The following is a 19,781-nucleotide window of genomic DNA, read 5'->3' as shown; positions in this document are numbered from 1 at the left end:
AACCTTTGGCAATTAGCATGACATCAGTTTGTTCAGCCACTGTACTAATCACTGCAACACACACCAAAGAGTCAAAGTCCACTGACAAATGGAATCTCACCCATGAATCCTAAATAAAATGCTATCAGCATATGGGCTCCCAAAATGCCCAACAGGCAGCCTGGAACTCACTAAGTTTCCAGAAACATCTGACTCAACACCTCCTCATTTGTCTTTTCTAATGCTTGAGGAAAAGTTCAAAGCAAAAAATTATAATCCACTCTTTACAGATTGTCCTCATAAGATAACCTCTTTTTATAAGACAAAATATCAAGATGTTTGTACCAGTGGATTTTCAATCTTCCAAAAAGAGTTTTGACTACCTAAAGCAAAAACAATAAGAGTGCATTGTGGAACTGAAAATATGCAGGAATAAAATGTATGAAAATAATAACAAAAAGACTGGGAGGAAGAAAACGGAAGTTGGAAATATTCTTATATTATACAGGCAGTGGTATAATATTATTTGGTGATGTACTGCGTTAAAGATGTATTCTCTAAATACTTGGCAAACAGCTAAAATAAAGTGATATGTTCATAATATAATAGTGGAGATGAAATATAATATTTTTTTAAATCTTAGTGAATCCAAATGATAAAAAAAAAATCATAGAAGAAAATGAGAATAGAAAACAAATAGCAAAATGGTAGACTTAAACCAAATCCCATTGATAATCACATTAAATATATATCGTCTACCTTGTTTCCAGAATATATAAAGTACTCTTACCACTCAACAATTAAAAGACAAATAACCCGGGGCACCTGGGTGGCTCAGTGGGTTAAGCCGCTGCCTTCGGCTCAGGTCATGATCTCAGGGTCCTGGGATCGAGTCCCGCATAGGGCTCTCTGCTCAGCAGGGAGCCTGCTTCCTCCTCTCTCTCTCTGCCTGCCTCTCTGCCTACTTGTGATCTCTCTCTGTCAAATAAATAAATAAAATCTTAAAAAAAAAAAAGACAAATAACCCAACTTAAGAATAGGCAAGGGATTCTAACGGACATTTTTTCCAGAGAAGACAGACAAATGGCCAGTAAGCCCATGAAAAAATTTTCAACATTATTAGCCTTCAGAAAAATGGAAAGCAAAGCCACAATGAAATACCCCTTCACATGCTCTAGGATGACTATAATTAAAAAGACAGAAAATGACAAGTGTCAGAAAGGATGTGGAGAAATTAGAACTCTCAATAATTGTTGGTAGGAATATAAAACGATGCACACATTTTGGCAAATAATTTGGCAATTTGTCAAAATGTTAAAGACACAGTTATCATAATCAAGCAGATTCACTCCAATATTCAAGAGCATTGAAAATATATGTTCAGAGCACCCAGGGGCTCTCTTGGTTAAGCACTGGACTCTTGATTTTTGGCTCAGGTCATGACCTCAGGGTTGTGAGATCCAGCCCCACATCAAACTCTGCACTGAGCATGGAGCCTGCTTAAGATTCTTTCCCATACAGCCACTCTGGAAAACAGTACAGCAGTTCCTCAAAAAGTTAAACATAGATCTACCCTATGACCCAGCAACTGCACTACTAGGTATTTACCTGAAGGATACAAACATACTGATCTAAAGGGGCACCTATACCCCAATGTTTATAGCAGCAATGTCCATAATGGCCAAACTATGGAAAGACCCCAGATGTCCATCGATAGATGAATGAAGATTGTATAGGGTGTCTCAGTGGCTCAGTCAGTTAAGCATCTACCTTGGGCTCTGGTCATGATCCCACAGTCCTGAGATCAAGCCCTACATTGGACTCACCGCTCAATAAGGAGTCTGCTTCTCCCTCTCCTTTTGTCTCTGCTCATTCTGTCACTCTAAAGTAAATAAATAAATAAAATATTTTTTTAATAAACAAAATATTTTAAAAATAAAATTTAGGGATTCCTGGGTGGCTCAGTCAGTTAAGCATCTGTCTTTGACTCAGATCATGATCCCAGGGTCCAGGGATTGAGCCCTGCATCGGGCTCCTTGCTCAGTGGGGAGCCTGCTTCTCTCTCTGCCACTCCCCCTGCCTGTGCTCTTTCTCTCTCTTTGACAAATAAATAAATAAAATGTTTTTAAAATAAAATAAAATTTTAAAAAGATGTATTATGCATAATATATTATATAAAACATAATTTATATTTACATTTATGTTATATAAAACATCTTTTTAAAATTTATGTTTACATATTTATATTTACATTTATATAAATCTATATCTACACACACACACACACATACACACATACAATGGAATGTGATTCAGCCATGAAAAAAATTGAAATCTTACCATTTGCATCATGGAACTAGCAGGTATTGTGCTAAGTGAGATAAGTCAATCAGAGAAAAACAATTATCATATATTTCATTCATATGTGGAATTAAAGAAACAAAACAGAAGATCATAGAGGAAGAGAAGGAAAAAATCAAATAAGATGAAATCAGAGAGGGAGACAAACCATAATAGACTTTTAACTATAGGAAATAAACTGAAGGTTGCTGGAGGGGTGCCAGGTAGGAGGATGGCATGACTGGGTGATGGGCATTAAGGAGGATACTTGATGGAATGAGCACTGGGTGTTATATGCAACTGGTTAATCACTAAACTCTACCTCTGAAACTAATACTACAATATAGCTTAATTAATTGAATTTAAATACAGTAAAATTTTTAAAAATTTCTCTCTTTCCCTCTCCTCTGCCTTCCCCACTCATACACTCTCTCAAAGAAAAAAGAAAGCATATGTCCACACAAAAATTTGTACATATTCACTGCAGCATTATTTATACAATCCAAAAAGTGGAAACATCCAAAATATCTATCCACTGACAAATGGTTAAACAAAAGTGGTATGTCCATAAAGTGGAATTTTGTTGAGTAATAAAAAGGAATGAGGGGGGCGCCTGGGTGGCTCAGTGGTTTGGGCTGCTGCCTTTGGCTCGGGTCATGATCTCAGGGTCCTGGGATCGAGCCCCGCATCGGGCTCCCTGCTCCACAGGAAGCCTGCTTCCCTCTCTCTCTCTCTCTGCCTGCCTCTCTGCCTACTTGTGATCTCCGTCTTTCAAATAAATAAATAAAATCTTTAAAAAAAAAAAAAAAAAGGAATGAGGTACTGATACATGATACATGTATTCAACCCTGCATTGAAGATGAAGAGACCATTCAGTTTGATGATATTGAAGAGAAAAGGATATGGAGGAAGCAAATGTCCCAGGCCCTGGCGGAGTTCCATCTTTGCAGGACAGTAAACACACAGCAGACTATAGCCATGATAGATGCTACACATGTGGTAGGTGTCTTCCACACAATTACCAGAATCATGAGAACAGTAGAGAGTCAGAAAAAGAATAAGGGGTGGGAGACTGCTCCCGATGGCCAGGCCCACCTCAGACCATGGGTCTCACTACATGCATAGACCCCATGGGCCTTGACCAGACTATTCCAACCCTCTGGTGCAGGAAGTATTGGAGGCTCCTGACAACCTGGGTACAGGACAGCAAGGTAGACCAGTGGGGCAGAATATAAATTGGAGTTATAGACCATAATTCTTCAGGGGTTCTCTTCCCAAAAGACAGCACTGTGAGGACAGCAATGAAGAGGACATAAGACCCAAGGTCAGCAGCCACCTCAATTATCTCCACAGATGTAAAAACCTAAACCACAACATGACAAAGAGACAAAAGCAGTTGACTCACCAGCTGAACATTCATCTGCTCTTGAAGCTGAGCAAGGTGGGGCTGAGTAAAAGGTCAGTTCACTGCCTCTGCCATCATCCAGGTTAGTCATCCAACCAGGAGATATAAAATTGAAATGAAATTCTAGTAAGAAGAAATTCATAAAATATTGGAGCTGATGACCTTAAATGCTTGCTTTTTGCCCATTGACAAGATAACTAGAACTATCTGCATTATCTATGTAGCTTGGGGTTTTTAATATTTTTAACTAAAAACCCTAGCTTTTGGGTAATGACAAACATGGGTATGTTTATTTTTTTATGCCTGGTTTTTCTCATTACACCTTAGAGATTTTTAAGTTGTTTCTTACCTGGCCAAGTTGACATTTTTAACAATATCATTTTAAATCTGTAATGAAATTCATAACTTGATTTTTTATTAAGTCCACTATAATATGTATTATTATATGTGATTTATAATAAGAAATACATACTTAGTCTTCATCCCCTTTTCCGGCACAGGGCTTCAAAAACCCCAGAATTTCCAAAATAATGAGAGTGATAAAGGTGCCCTTTTTTATGTTAATGAGGTGGCTTTGAAAACACCTCAGGATCAACCTTATAATTAAAGGGTTGGTGGAGTGGAACAGAGTAGAGAGCCCAGAAATGGACCCTGAACTTTATGGTCAAATAATCTTCGACAAAGCAGGAAAAAATATCCAGTGGAAAAAAGACAATCTCTTCAATAAATCGTGCTGGGAAACTGGACAGCTATGTGTAGAAGAATGAAACGACCATTCTTTTATACCATACACAAAGATAAACTTGAAATGGATAAAAGACCTCAATGTGAGGTGGGAATCCATCAGAATCCTAGAGGAGAACATAGGCAGCAACCTCTTCGACATTGGCTATAGCAACTTCTTTCAAGATATGTCTCCAAAGGCAAAGGAAACAGGTGAAAATGAACTTTTGGGACTTCATCAAGATCAAAACCTTCTGCACAGCAAAGGAAATAGTCAACAAAACAAAGAGGGAACAGGATGGGAGAAGATATTTGCAAATGACACTACAGACAAAGGGCTAATATCCAAGATCTATAAAGAACTCCTCAAACTCAACACACACAAAACAGATAATTATGTGAAAAAATGGGCAGATGACATGAACAGACACTTCTCCAAAGAAGACATACAAATGGCTAATAGACACATGAAAAAATGTTCATTATCACTAGGCATCAGGGAGATTCAAATCAAAACCACATTGAGATACCACCTTACACCAGTTAGAATGGCCAAAATTAACAAGACAGTAAACAACATGTGCTGGAAAGGATGTGGAGAAAAGGGAACCCTCTTACACTGTTGGTGGGAATGCATGTTGGTGCAGCCACTTTGGAAAACAGTGTGGAGAGTCCTTAAGAAATTAAATATAGAGCTACCCTATGACCCTGCAAATTGCTCTACTGGGTATTTACCCCAAAGATACAAATGTAGTGAAAAGAAGGGCCATCAGAATCCCAATGTTGACAGCAGCAATGGCCACAGTCGCTAAACTATGGAAAGAACCAAGATGCCCTTCAACGGACAAATGGATAAAGAAGATATGGTCCACATATACTATGGAGTATTATGCCTCCATCAGAAAGAATGAACACCCAACTTTTGTATCAACAAAAAGAGATTATGCTGAGTGAAATAAGTCAAGGAGAGAGAGCATCAATTATCATATGGTTTCACTTATTTGTGGAGCATAGGGAATAGCACAGAGGACATAGAGAGATGGAGAGGAGATGTGAGTTGGGGGAAACTGGAGGGGGAGACAAAGCACGAGAGAATGTGGACTCTGAGAAACAAACTAAGGGTTTTGGAGGGAAGGGGGGTGGGAGGTTAGGTGAGCCTCGTGGTGGGTATTATGGAGGGCAGGTGTTAGCACTGGCTGTGGTGCATAAACAATGTGTGCATAAACAATGAATTCTAGAACACTGAAAAGAAATTTTTAAAAATTTTAAAAATAAATAAAATAAAGGATTGGTGGGCTGGAATGCCTGAGTGGCTCAGTTGGTTAGGCATCTACCTTTAGCTCAAGTCATCATCCCAAAATCCTGGGTTCAAGTCTCACATCAGGTTCCCTGCTCAGCAGAGGAGTTTGCTTCTCCCTCTGCCTGCTGTTCCCCCTGCTTTTGTGTTCTCTTCTTCTCTCTAACAAATAAATAAAAATCTTAAATATTGTTTTTAATTTTTTTTTTTTTAAAGAAAGGGTTGCTGGGTACCTGGGTGGCTCCATCAGTTAAGCATCTACATTTAGCTTGGGCCATGATCCCAGAGTCCTGGGATAGAGCCACACATCAGGCTCTTTGTTCAGTGGGGAGCCTGCTTCTCCCCTGCCTGCTGCTCCCCCTGCTTATCCTTGCTTTCTCCCTTTCTCTGTGTCAAATAAATAAATAAAATCTTTTTAAAAAATAAAAATAAAGATTTGGAACTTTCAGTCCCACTCCCTAACTTCCCAGGGAGTGGAGATAGCCTGGAAGTTGAATCCATTGCCAATGGCCAAAGATTTAATCAATCATGTCTATGTAGTAAATCCTCCATAAGAATCTGAAAGGACAAGTTTCAGAGAGCTTCTCAGTTGTTGATCCCTTAAAGATTTGGGGAGAATGGTGCATTCCAAGAGAGCAGGGATGCCCATACTTTGCCCTATGAATCTCATATCTGGCTGTTTCTGAGTTATATCATTTTATATTACAGTCACAGTCTAGTGAGTAAACTTATTTGCTGAGTCCTGTGAGCCACTTTTAGAAATTAATCAGACCTCAGGAGGGGACATGGGAACCTCTGGTTGATAGCCAGTCAGAAGTACAGATACCAACATGATCTTAGAATTGGCGTCTGAAACAGAGTGCAATATTGTGGGACTGAGCCCTCAATCTGTGGAATCTGATACTGTCTCTCGGCAGATAGTGTTGTAGTGTCAGAATAGCATTGAATTGTAGGACATCTAGCTGGTGTCTGAGAATGGCTTGGTGATGTGTGCAAAACCCACATACACATCAGAATTGATAGTTTGTTGATTATCAACAAACTACAAGCACTTGTTTAAAAAAGGTCTTAAGTAAACAATTTTTTAAAGATTTTTATTTTTTTACTTTAGAGAGAAAGAGAGTGCAATTCGGGGGTGGGGGGAGGACAGAAGGAGAGAATCTTCAAACAGACTTCCCCTGAGCATGGAGCCTGACGGGAGGATCGATCTCTCGGCCCATGAGATCACAACATGAGCCAAAAATGAAGATTTGGATGCTCAACTGACTAAGCCACCCAGGCACCCGCTAAAGAATTAGATTTTCAAAAATATCTCCCTCTCTTTCTCCCTCTACCTCTTACTTTCCCCAGATTACTTTCTCTAGGGAAAGCCTGCTACCATGTCATAAAGACACTGTGATGAGAAACTGAGGCCTCTTCCCAACAGCTGTGTAACTGGAGCTGTTACGTCCTGGAGGTGCATCCTCCTGCCTGGGCAAAAGTTGAGGTGATTACACCCTGTCTAAAACCTCATGAAAGACCCCGAACCAATACCACCCAGCTAAGCTGCTCTCAAATCCTGGCCTACAGAAGCTATGAGATAAGAAAATATTTGTTAGCTGAATAAATGTACAGCCGCCATGTTTGGAGTAAATTTATTATGCAACATAGATAACTAATATAGCGGTAAATAAACAATTTCCTCATTCTTCTAGTGGTATATAGTATGATAATGTACACTTAATGGTTTCCTTCCCCTTCTTGTCTCACTTTCCCACTCTCCTACTGGTGTTTCCTGGGATTACCTCTCAAGTAATCAGTTGTACTCAAGCACATGCCTCAGTGTCTGCTTTTGGGATATATTTGTGATATATATGTATATATATCACAGAGAAAGAAGAAAATCTATATATACTAAGACGTTGAGTAAGGGAAACACAGTGGAAAGAGGGAGTATTAAATTCTTCCCATTGTTTTTCTGTTCCTAAAGATTTTTACAAAGCTATAATTATTCTACATATTTAATTATATACCTTAGTCTTCTTGATTTAATACTATATCATTAGTAACTCAGAGTTTTTATATAATCTTTTCTTTTGAAGGTTTTATTATTTATTTGAGAGTGAAAGCAAGAGAGTGGCAGAGGGAGAAAGAGAAGCAGACTCCCCGCTAAGCAGGGAGCCCAACACAAGGCTCTACCTCAGGACCCTGGGATCCTAACCTGACCTGAAGGCAGATGCCCAACTGACCAAGCCACCAAGTCACCCCAGAGTTTTTGTACAGTCGTATGAATGTCTTTTATTTGCTGTGTGGCAGGTAGAATTTCAAAGAATGGCTCCCAGATTCCATACTCTAATGCCCAGAAACTTGAATATGATGAAGTCACTCCATGATCGTGTTGTGTTATGAGGCATAGCTGATCTTAAAAAGGAAAGGTCTCTAGGTGGGTCTAACCAAATCAGTGAGACCTTAACCATGCAAGAAGAACTTTGGTGGCAGAGGAAGAAGACAGAAGGTAAAGCCAGAAGATTCAAGTCTCAGAAGGACTTGAAGTGCTATCGATGTTTTGAAGGTGAATGGGATCACGTGAGAAGGAATACGGGAACTTGGGGAGCTGAAGAGGCCCCCAGGGAACAAACAGCAAGGAAGCAGGGATCTCAGTCCCACAGGTGCAAAGAACAGAACCCTGGCAATAACAAATAAACAGAGCTCCAGATGAGAACTCAGCCAGCCAATACCTTGACTTTGGTCTTGTGGTAACCTAAGCACAGAACCAGCTGAAACTGCCTATACCTCTGACCTAAAGAACTAAAAAGAAATATATGGGTGCTGTAGTAATTTGTCATATGGCAATATAAACTAATACAGCTTTAAAATATTCCCTCCATCATAACTTAAGATTGTTGCCTATATTTTGCCCCATAAATAATACTGTTATATAAACACTCCTTTCTAACTTGCCTTTCTTTTTTTTTAAGATTCATTTATTTATTTGAGAGAGAGAGCATGTGAGAGCAAGAGAGGTGGCAGAGGGAGAGAGAGTCCCAAGCAGACTCCATGCTGAGTGCAGAACCTGACAAGGGGCTCAATCCCATGATGCCCAGATCATGACCCAAGCCAAAACCGAGATGGATGCCTAACTATTGCCCTAGGCCTGCCTTTCCTTAAGTCAGAACTCAAAAATGGAATTGTAAGGGCCTATTCAGCCAGAGCGGCCCCACTCTGAGTGAACAGCCATTTTGTTATTTATGCAGTAAAATTTAAATTGACCCTGCCCAATCCCAGGGGAACTTACTTAAAAGCAAGTCCAGGAAACCAGCCCCAGGTAACAAAGCCCAAATACAAGGGCAGGGCAGGGCAGGTGGAGATAATGCTCTGAATACAGGGATGAGTCAGGTCAGGTGGAGACATCCAATCAATAGAGCATGCATACTGTCTCCCTAGCTACCGAGGAGTGTGGGCCCTGCCTTTTGGGCGCCAATTCTGACCAACATGATAGGCTAGTTCAAATAGCTACTATGGGGTGAATTGTAATTCAATTGGCCACCGTTGTGGGACCTAGCATGACTATGCAGCTTTCTCTGTGTTACAATCTCATTGGTCACCTGTGTGCGGCCAGGCCAAACCACATGGCCTTTGCTCTATAAAATATAGTCTGTAAAGAAGAGAGGGGTTGCCTCTTTGCAAGAGACGTCCCTGGCTGGTCAGTTTGATTCTCGATGCTTGGTGGGAAATAAAACTTTGCTTGACCTTCGCTTTGTATCAGTCTCGCTCCTTTGACCATGGACCCAACAGAATTATCAGGTAAAGGAAATATGACCATTTTAATGACCTTGATTTGTAATGTTAGATTGCTTTCCAATAGGATTGTATACTTCCAAATTCCATCTCAAATTTCATTTTATAAATCAGAATGAAAATTCACCCTTACTTCACCCAAAGAGAATTTTGTTCAGTCTTTGATTCCAAACAAATTGTGCAATATATGGCTGGTTATCATATTAATGTAGAACAGTCCTCACTTTTCATATTCAAATAACCTACGATTTGAGTTTCAAAGCTCTGGTCAGCTTTAGCTTGTGTGAGGACAAAGCCGCAACAACAATCATCTATTTTCTGGGACGCCTGGGTGGCTCAGTTGGTTGAGCAGCTACCTTCGGCTCAGGTCATGATCCCAGTGTCCTGGGATCGAGTCCCACATTGGGCTCCTTGCTGAGCAGGGAGCCTGCTTCTCCCTCTGCCTCTGCCTGCCATTCTGTCTGCCTGTGCTCGCTCTCTACCCCCTCTCTCTCTGATAAATAAATTTTTAAAATCTTAAAAAAAAAAAAATCATCTATTTTCTAAACCTAGCTGACAATAGGCTATGTTTAACCAACTTGGCTGAAGATTTGAAGATAATATACAGGAAATTACAAAGCAGGAAAGGAAAATCTTAAAATTGACTTCAGATTTTTACAGTTCATGTGTGTGTTTGCATACCCAGATTTTTACAGTTCTGTTTTTTTTTTTTTAAGATTTTTATTTATTTGACAGAGAGAGACACAGTGAGAGAGGGAACACAAGCAGGGAGACTGGGAGAGGGAGAAGCAGACTTCCTGCACAGAGCAGGGAGCCCAGTGCGGGGTTCGATCCCATGACCCTGGGGATCATGACCTGAGCCAAAGGCAGATGCTTAACGACTGAGCCACCCAGGTATCCCAATGTTTACATTTCTTAATGCCTAATTACAGTGCCTTGTCATAGGAATCCCCTCCTAGCTCTCCTTCCTCATCTTGAATTGTAGCATGTCATTTATACTTGCCTTTTTCCCCCATCTTCTATGGGTGATTATGTCCCTGCTCCCAAGTTCAAAGCCCTACACCTCATTTCTACCTTTCCTTATAAGCTCCTAAAATAAAATATGTGAAATAAAATTAAATAAATAAATGAAATGTTAGAATCATGTTAATTTCTCAGGAATGCACATAATAAAAATATCCTTACAAAATTAATCCAAATACTTTACACCTCATTTTGAAGCATTTTGATTTGGATTTCCAAAGTTCAGGGTCACCCTAAAAAGAATGAGTATCACCACAGTGGTCTCTCCTGCGCAAAGAACTTATCCCATATACAAACTCCATCTTGCAGCCTTAAATCTCCAAGATACAAATAGTCTGTTGCCAGGATTTCACTTTCAACAAACCAGAGAACAGAGAAATACTGAGATCCAGTCCCAGAACCCCTGCCATTTAATATTTAGTAAAAGTTCAAGATTAGAAGTGAAATAGCTAACACTTAAATACAGCTTATTACTGCCAGCACTGTTCTGAGTTACATGTTATAGAGGTAGGTAGGCAGATAGAGAGGCAGAGATATACATACATAGTTATAACACAAAAACCCATGAGGCAAAGTACTATTATTATTCTCATCTTATAGATGAGGAAACTAAAAGAGAGAGAAAATGACTCTCTCAAAACCACACAGCTAGAAAGAATCATATTCAAGTTCAGGCAGTCTTCTCCCCAAGTCCCCAGTCTTAAATCATAGTAGGCACAATCTCAGGAAATACAATTTCTCATGGCACAGTGGCCTCTGAATTTAGCTACAGCCAAGATGCCCCAGAGCTACCTGTCTGTCACAGCACGCAGGTCAGAAGCAGAGCATGACACCCAAAGGGGCATCAGGAGGAGGTAACTGGATGCATCACAGAGACTAAGGAATGAAGAAAAACCACCTCTCCTCCCCCAGCTATCTCCAACATGGTAAGACAGCAGCACGAGGGCAGTGCCAGCAAAGCTGGTGGGACCCTGATGTGCAGTCCACCTGTGCAGTCCACCTGCTGCCCTCGCCATTACCTGGTGGGTTGCTCTACGCCTTGCCCCACAGAGCCCGCCAGAAGACACAGACCCTGACCAGGGCAGCACTCCCCGAAGCCCCGTCATTATTTTCAAGGAGGACACGGCCACTGCTGGAGGAGCTCCTTCGAGACAAAGAAGTGGTGGTGAAGTAGCAGCAGGGGTACGAGCAGCAGAGAGGCAGCCGCGGTGGGAGGGGATGTGGTGGTAACATGGGGACAATTAGCACCACGTCAGGAAAATATGTATCAAAAAAGACTTTCAATGTGGTGGTAACATGGGGACAATTAGCACCACGTCAGGAAAATATGTATCAAAAAAGACTTTCGTTACGAAGACCAGAAAATGCCATCATTTAACTGGAAAAAAACTATTTTGAAAACTGCCTGCAGTGTCTTCACAGTAACGTTTTCTACTGATGACTCCACAAGTTTTAGTCCAAGAGATTCTGTGAACACTGAACAATAATGGAATTAATTGTGTGTAAAGAACAGAGGTGACAATTGGGAAGAATAACAAAAACGGAAAGGCAGAAGTAGTCAGTTTCTCTGTAATAAAAGTTTCTCTTTCCCAGGGCATGAGAAAATGGAACAGGACTGCAATTAGAGGTGGGTTATGCACATTGCTGGGGGAAGAGGTCGGTAAGTAGATCTGGCGATCGTGATATTTGTGACAGTAGAGAAAAGATGGGGAAGTTTTTCCACTGGCAATCAGATATTTTTGTTAAGTCTAAAGAAACAGAATATGTCCATCAGTACGTATGTATGAATCCAGCTAGAGAAAGAAATAGAAAGACAAAGAAAACTATCAACTTTAGTTGCTTCGCTTTCAAAGGTTAAAGTTAAAAGCAAGTGGTGAGTCTGCTGAAAATTTTAGGAAAAGGGGAAGGGGACTCAGTAGTATGTGAAAATCATTCAGTGGTTCCATTCATCTCAATGGCTCATTGTGGGAAACGATGCCGTACAAAGGAGCAGAGCCCTGCTCCAGGCAAACACTTGGATGAGCCCTGAAAACAGGATGCCAAGTGAAAGGAGCCAAACGTCCAGGGCTGACCTAATACCTTGTGATTCCGTGGATAGGAAAAGGCCAGATAGAATAGCCCAGTCTAGAGGGACCAAGTGATTGGGTGGCTGGGGGACAGCTATGGGGACAGCTACAGGGGGAGGAGGAGCTGGATAGATGGGGAGAAGGGGAGAAGGGGAGGGGTGCTTCATTTTGAGGTGATGGAAATGTTCTGAAAATAGCAGTGACAGTTGCACAGCTTTGTGATTACACTGAAAGAAAGCCCACCAAATTCTAGACTTTCAAAAGGATGTGAATTATGGTTTGTGGGAAAAATAAAAATAAAAAATAAAAGCAAGGGGTGAGAATATTAACCTTTTCTTATGCATCCCTATATTGTTTGACTTGTAATTTTTTATGTAATTAAGTGGGAACTTGAAAGACAGGAAAGGAAAAGAAAGAAGAGAAAACTAGGACAAAAGGAAGGAGAGAAGGAAGGAAAAGAGAGATGGAGGGAGGAAATTCTATTTCAAACTATTTCTCAGTTGTCACAAAAGAAAATTATCTCTTTTGACACATGGTTTTCCCAAGCCATGGGGGGGATGCCCCCCATACAATATATTTACTAAAGAAATTGCCTCATGAACCTTCTATTTTTTATTCTATTTAAGTAGCTGACACAATACTTGGTGTTTTGTTTTGTTTTGTTTTCAAAGATTTTATTTATTTGACAGACAGAGGTCACAAGGAGGCAGAGAGGCAGGGGGGGGGGGGGAGCAGGCTCCCCGCGGAGCAGAGAGTTCAATGTGGGGCTTGATTCCAGGGCTCTGGGATCATGACCTGAGCTAAAGGCAGAGGCTTTAACCCACTGAGCCACCCAGGCGCCCCAATACTTGGTTTTAATAGAGATCGTACCATCATTTTGTGGCCAGATTGTAGCATTGCAACTTCACACACCTGCACTAAACATTTTCTTGCTTATTAATTTAGGATGAAAAAGAATCTTTTCTGTTTCTGTTCAGACCCATCATTTTACAGTGGAGGCTCCTGAAGCTTATATCCCACTCCAGGCTTCATTTCTTCACATTTAGCCAGTTCCCCAGTATTACTCAGATTAACATTAACTTTTGTAAATAAATACATAAGCACTCAAAGTTATTTGCACTGACATATGCTGCCTATACCTGCACATGTGTGTGAGAATCAATTTGGTATCAAATCAGCTCCTGGTGGGGCGCCCAGGTGGCTCAGTTTGTTAAGCATCGACTTCAGCTCAGTTCATGATCCCAGAATCCTGGGATCCAGCCCAGCATCTGGCTCCCTGCTCAGTGGGGAGTCTGCTTACCCCTCTCCTTCTGTCCCCGCCACCACTTGTTCTCTTTGTCTCTCTCTCTCTTTGAAATAAATAAATAAATAAATACAATAAATAAATAATAAATACAATCTCCTTTAAAAAATCAACTCCTGGGGGTGCCTGGGTGGCTCAGTGGGTTAAGGCTTCTGCCTTCGGCTCAGGTCGTGATGCTCTCTGCTCAGCAGGGAGCCTGCTTCCTCCTTTCTCTCTGCCTGCCTCTCTGCCTACTTGTGATCTCGGTCAAATAAATAAATAAAATCTTTTTAAAAAAATCAACTCCTGGTAACTTTAAATCTGAGGTTAATAATGGAAAGCATGGCTTTTTTTCTTTGTCCACAGTATTTAATATGTGTGGCTGTTTCTCTTATTCATTAATTTAAAAGTGTTTACTGAGAAGGGGTGCCTGGGTGGCTCAGTGGGTTAAAGGGTCTGCCTTGGGCTCAGGTCATGATCCCATGGTCCTGTGATGGAGCCCCACTTTGGGCTCTCTGCTCAGCATGAAGCCTGCTTCTCTTCCTCTCTCTCTCTGCCTGCTTCTCTGCCTATTTATGATCTCTGTCTGTCAAATAAATAAATAAAATATTTTTTAAAAATAAAATAAAAAATAAAAATAAAAGCATTTACTGAGAACTTACAACATACCAGGCACTGTGCTAGTGTTGAGGATTGCACAGCGAGCAAAACTCTCTCTTGTCATGGAGCCTACATTCTAGTGAATGAAGACAAATGGTAAACAAGTAAGCAAAAATACAGCAGGAACAGGGTGAGGGGATCAAGAGAGACTTCACTGATTAGATGATATCTGGACAGAAACCAAAAGGGGATAACATGAGTTCCCTGATGAATATTTGGGAATATTTGGGAAAGAGGTGATCAACTGAGACTTCATAACACCACTAAGAAATTGGAGGTCATCCAAAACTATACTGACAAGGTTACTCCCCACAGCTCCCTTTCTAGGGATCTATTAGAAACATTTCCTGCTCTCTCTCAAAATAACTTAATGAGGATTTAGGGAGGAAAGATGTCAATAGGGAAAATACCTTAGAGCAGGAATTCCCCTGAGGTTAGAATGTTTCTTTGTATCTCTTAACAGCATGGGTTGTTTTGTTTTGTTTTGTTTTTCCTTTTAATCAAAACTCCAGAGGCAACAGCTAATGAAAACCAATGTAAAAGATGGCTCAAGAGATACAGAATTCACACCAATCAAAGAGCCCTGAAAGGCAGATGCTCTCAGATTCTGAATACTTCCTTGATGGGCGAAACTCCTGGAAGAGTTCTAAAGCCTTTCCAGAACAGATGAGGATCCCTTTATCATAAGCTAGACTGACTCTCTGAAGGACATCTGTCTGTCTGCTGGAGTATTCCAGAAGCTCAAGGACAGCAGCCATCTTCCTCCACGACTTTGCAGCTCTGCCCATGTGAGTCCAAGCAGATGGGAAAACAGTCCAAAAACTAGCTCCAATGAAAATAAGGCCAACAGCTAACTTTTGAACTTAAAGGTTTTCTGTCATTTCATCTAACTGTTAATTTCATTAGTCTCTTTCTTCATCTTCCTTAACTCTTTCCCAAACTGCTGGAATTAAGTTCCTTTCTTCCAAAGTTAAGGAGTTTATTTGCCTGAAAATAAGACTCGAAAGAATTTTCACACAATTTTCCTTCCATTTTCTCTTTTTTAGGGTAGTGATATAGGGCACAGTTGGGAACTGCTAAAGTCACAGAGGTCATGTAGAAGATTCTTCTGTAGTTGTGCAAACATAGCCCGATTCATGTCCTTTCGTTTCTTCAGTGCAGAAGATGCTAAGTGACTTTCTTTAAAAGCGAGCTTGTCTTTTAAAAATCTTTGGGGGGAAAAAACTTTGGCAGTGCTCCTGTGAGAGTAGATAAGACCACCCAGACTCTCTGCATTTTCCCTACTCTGCTCGAGCTCTCCCAGAACATCTAACTGTGAATGAATATAAAGGAAGAAATATCTTCTTTCCAGAAACAGATTTGGGTTGGGTCTTGTCCCAAGGGTAAAGAGAGGTTCTTTGATCCTAACGGCTGATGATCCTAATACATCACTACTTTAGTACTGTCAAATTACTTTATGTGAATGGGGGGAGGCACAGAAGGAAAGGGAAGGAGAGAATCTCAAACAGACTCCCCACTGAGTGTACAGTCCAAAACAGGGCTCAATCTCAGGACCCTGAGGTCATGACTTGAGCTAAAATCAAGAGTCAGACCCTTGGGGAGCCTGGGTGGCTCAGTGGGTTAAAGCCTCTGCCTTTTGCTCCAGTCATGATCCCAGGGTCCTGGGATTGAGCCCCGTTGGGCTCTTTGCTCAGCAGGGAGCCTGCTTCCCCTGCCCCCACGCTCTGCCTGCCTCTCTGCCTACTTGTGATCTCTGTCAAATAAATAAATAAAATCTTAAAAAAAAAAAAAAAGAGTCAGAACGTTAACGGCTTAACTGAGCCACCCAGGCGCCCCTGAATATAAGTTACTTTAAAAAATAACTGAGGGATGCCTGGATAGTTAAGTCGCTTAAGCCTTTGTCTTCAGCTGTTCATGATCCTAGGGTCTGGATCGAGTCCTGCATGGGGCTCCCTGCTCAGTGGGGAGTCTGCTTCTCCCTCTGCCTGCTGCTTCCCCTGCTTATGCTCTCTCTCTCTCTCTGATGGATAAATTAAATCTTTAAAAAAAATAAAAAATAAAAAAAGTAAGACTGATGAATCACAGACCTCTACCCCTAAAGTAAATAATACATTATATGTTAATAATAAATAAATAGATAGATAGATAGATAAATAAATATTTAAAATAAAAATAAAAAATAACAGATAAAAATCTCTTGGGGCGCCTGGGTGGCTCAGAGGCTTTAACCTCTGCTTTCAGCTCAGGTCATGATCCCACGGTCCTGGGATCAAGCCCCGCATCAGGCTCTCTGCTCAGTGGGGAGCCTGCTTCCTCCTCTCTCTTTGCTGGCCTCTCTGCCTACTCTATCTCTGTCAAATAAATAAAATCTTTAATTTAAAAAAATGTCTCAGAAAAATTTTCTGATGGAGGTTAAAGTGTTAAACCTATTAATATTTACATATCATTTATAATTAATCTGTTACTATTTTAATTGCTTTCTGAAAATAGTCACTTAAATTACAAAGATACTATGGTTAAATGGCAGATGACTCCATCTCAAACCTGAGTGTGGGGAGAAAAATATCAAATACTCTATTCAACAAATACATGTTATCCCTCTATCTTTTCATCCGGACAAGAAACTTCAAATTCTCTCAAGGTGTTTAGAGTTACTAAATGGTCAACTGCTAGATATAGAGAGATAAATATATAGATAGATATCAAGTCCTGAATTAATCAATGCCATTAAAAATAAATAATAAAGGTTACTCTATACTCTCATACCAAAAAATCCAATCCCAAACCAATAGACCACATAAATCAACCAAAAAAACCTGAATAATATCCTGGAGCAATAAAAAACATGAGTGGCCCTCCAAGTTTGTTATAATAAAGCTCAACCCATACAGCACGAGAATGAGATGGTTGCTTGCCAGTCAGGAGGGCCCAAGGGTCAAACAAGATGAAGCCGCAGCGAAAGAAAGAGTGTCCGGTCAGTGGGTTTTGGCAACAGCCATTCTATTGGCCATTCAGAAAATAATGACCACATTTGCTGTGTTAAATGGGAGGACTGATGGGGGAGACAAATAAGAAATTAGACAATAGTAATGGAATGTGACATGTGCTCTGAAAAGTGTAAGCATGGTCTTCAGGAATCAGGAAAGTCTTCTTGCAATAGAGGACCTCCAAACTCAGTCCTGAAGGGAAAGTGCACATTACCCAGGTGAAGTGAGCAGAGAAGGTGTTGTGCACGCATAGGCTCAAGCTGGAGTAGGCCACTGTGAGAGCCCTGAGGAGTCCCGTGAACTGAACACTAAGAAGGAACTGAAAGGGGATTGACAGAGTGACAAATAAGGCCATATAATGAATATTTTTACATGCTGTGGTAAGGAGATGGGACCTTAGCTGAGACATTGCAATGTTGGTAAGTGGAGGGAAAAGTCAATGTGGTAGTTGTGGGGTATAGATTCCATACTGTTCTTCCTCGACCTTGGCCCTCTGTAGTGAACTCCTTTTTTAGTTGGAATTATTGGTTCTTCTCTACTATCCATGTGTACCCTTGTGCCTTGATCTGCCAAATTCTGCTTCTTGGTATCTCCTAATAGATAAGAGTTTCCATCCATCTAGGAAAATAATCAGCCTCTAGACAGTTCCTCTTACCAAGTAAACCAAGATAGTTTTTAACAACACTGCCTGTTCTTTAAAAAAAAAAAAAAGAAAGAAAGAAAGAAAGAAAGAAAGAAAGAAGGAAAGAAAGAAATTTTAAAAAATTAAGTTGTGACAGTATTCTGTTTATCTCATCACTGTTTATCTCAACAGTATTCTGTTATCACATCAGACAAAAACATTCTCTTGCCTCTTCCTTGTGTGTATTACCCTTGTCTGACTTCACCATTCATCTTAGCAGACTACAGAAAGACATGGGAGAGACCAAAAATACATCCCTGGGCACAGTGGTGACAGACTTCATTCTCCTGGGCTTACCTCATCCCCCGAGTCTGAGGACCCTCCTCTTCCTGGTCTTCTTCATCATTTACGTCCTGACTCAGCTGGGGAACCTGCTCATTCTGCTCACTGTGTGGGCTGACCCAAAGCTCCATGCTCGTCCCATGTACATTCTTCTAGCCGTGCTCTCATTCCTGGACATGTGGCTCTCCTCAGTCATCGTCCCTCGGCTAATATTGGATTTTACTCCCGCCAGCAAGGCAATCCCCTTTGGGGGCTGTGTGGCTCAACTGTATTTCTTTCACTTCCTGGGCAGCACCCAGTGCTTCCTCTACACCTTGATGGCCTACGATAGGTACCTGGCAATATGCCAGCCCCTGCGCTACCCCGTGCTCATGAATGGGAGGTTATGCACCATCCTTGTGGCTGGAGCTTGGGTGGCTGGCTCCATCCATGGGTCTATCCAGGCTATGTTGACCTTCCGCCTGCCCTACTGTGGGCCCAACCAGGTGGATTACTTTATCTGTGACATCCCTGCGGTTTTGAGACTGGCCTGTGCTGACACAACCATCAATGAGCTCGTGACCTTTGTGGACATTGGAGTGGTGGCAGCCAGTTGCTTCATGTTAATTCTTCTCTCCTATGCCAACATAGTCCACGCCATCCTGAAGATTCGCACTGCCGATGGGCGGCGCCGAGCCTTCTCCACCTGTGGCTCCCACCTAACCGTGGTCACTGTCTACTATGTGCCCTGTATCTTCATCTATCTCAGGGCTGGCTCCAAGAGTCCCCTGGATGGAGCAGTGGCCGTGTTTTACACTGTTGTCACTCCGTTTCTGAACCCCCTCATCTATACCCTGAGGAACCAGGAAGTGAAGTCTGCTCTGAAGAGAATAACAGCAGGTCAAGGGGTCACCAGTGAAAATAAGTAACTACAGGCTCAGGGACTAGCTGCTTCATGGTTTCTAACACACGTCTCATTTTTAAGTACTCTACAACATGGGGCTTGAACTCACACGTGAACTCACAGAGATCAAGAGTCACATGCTCCAGTGACAGAGCCTACCAGGTGCCCCTCATATTATTTGTTTAGAAATAAATATATAGGATGTCTAGCTGGCTCAGTCAGTTAAGCATCTGCCTTAGTCTCAGGTCAAGATCCCAGGGTCCTGGGATGGAACCCAAGACCATATAGGTTCCCTGCTCAGTGGAACCTGCTTCTCCCTCTCCCGCAGCCCCTGCCCCTCCCCTGCTCATTCTCTCTCTCTCAAATAAATAAATCTTCAGGGGGGAAAAAAGAGG

The 19,781-nt window shown here is 41.3% G+C and overlaps 1 protein-coding gene across 1 annotated transcript; it reads left to right on the top strand.

Moving 5' to 3' along the window:
• Nucleotides 1-18,454: 18,454 nt before the first annotated feature.
• On the top strand, nt 18,455-19,459 carry LOC309867845 (olfactory receptor 10G2; the record flags this gene model as incomplete). The annotated part of the gene is made up of 1 exon (XM_082736917.1): nt 18,455-19,459. The coding sequence occupies one exon, from the start codon at nt 18,455-18,457 to the stop codon at nt 19,409-19,411; it is 957 nt and encodes a 318-aa protein (XP_082593043.1). The 3' UTR covers nt 19,412-19,459.
• Nucleotides 19,460-19,781: the final 322 nt, after the last annotated feature.

Source organism: Mustela nivalis (genome assembly GCF_964662115.1).
Source record: "Mustela nivalis genome assembly, chromosome: 6".
NCBI lineage: Eukaryota > Metazoa > Chordata > Mammalia > Carnivora > Mustelidae > Mustela > Mustela nivalis.
This window is presented reverse-complemented; position numbering and strand designations above follow the sequence as displayed.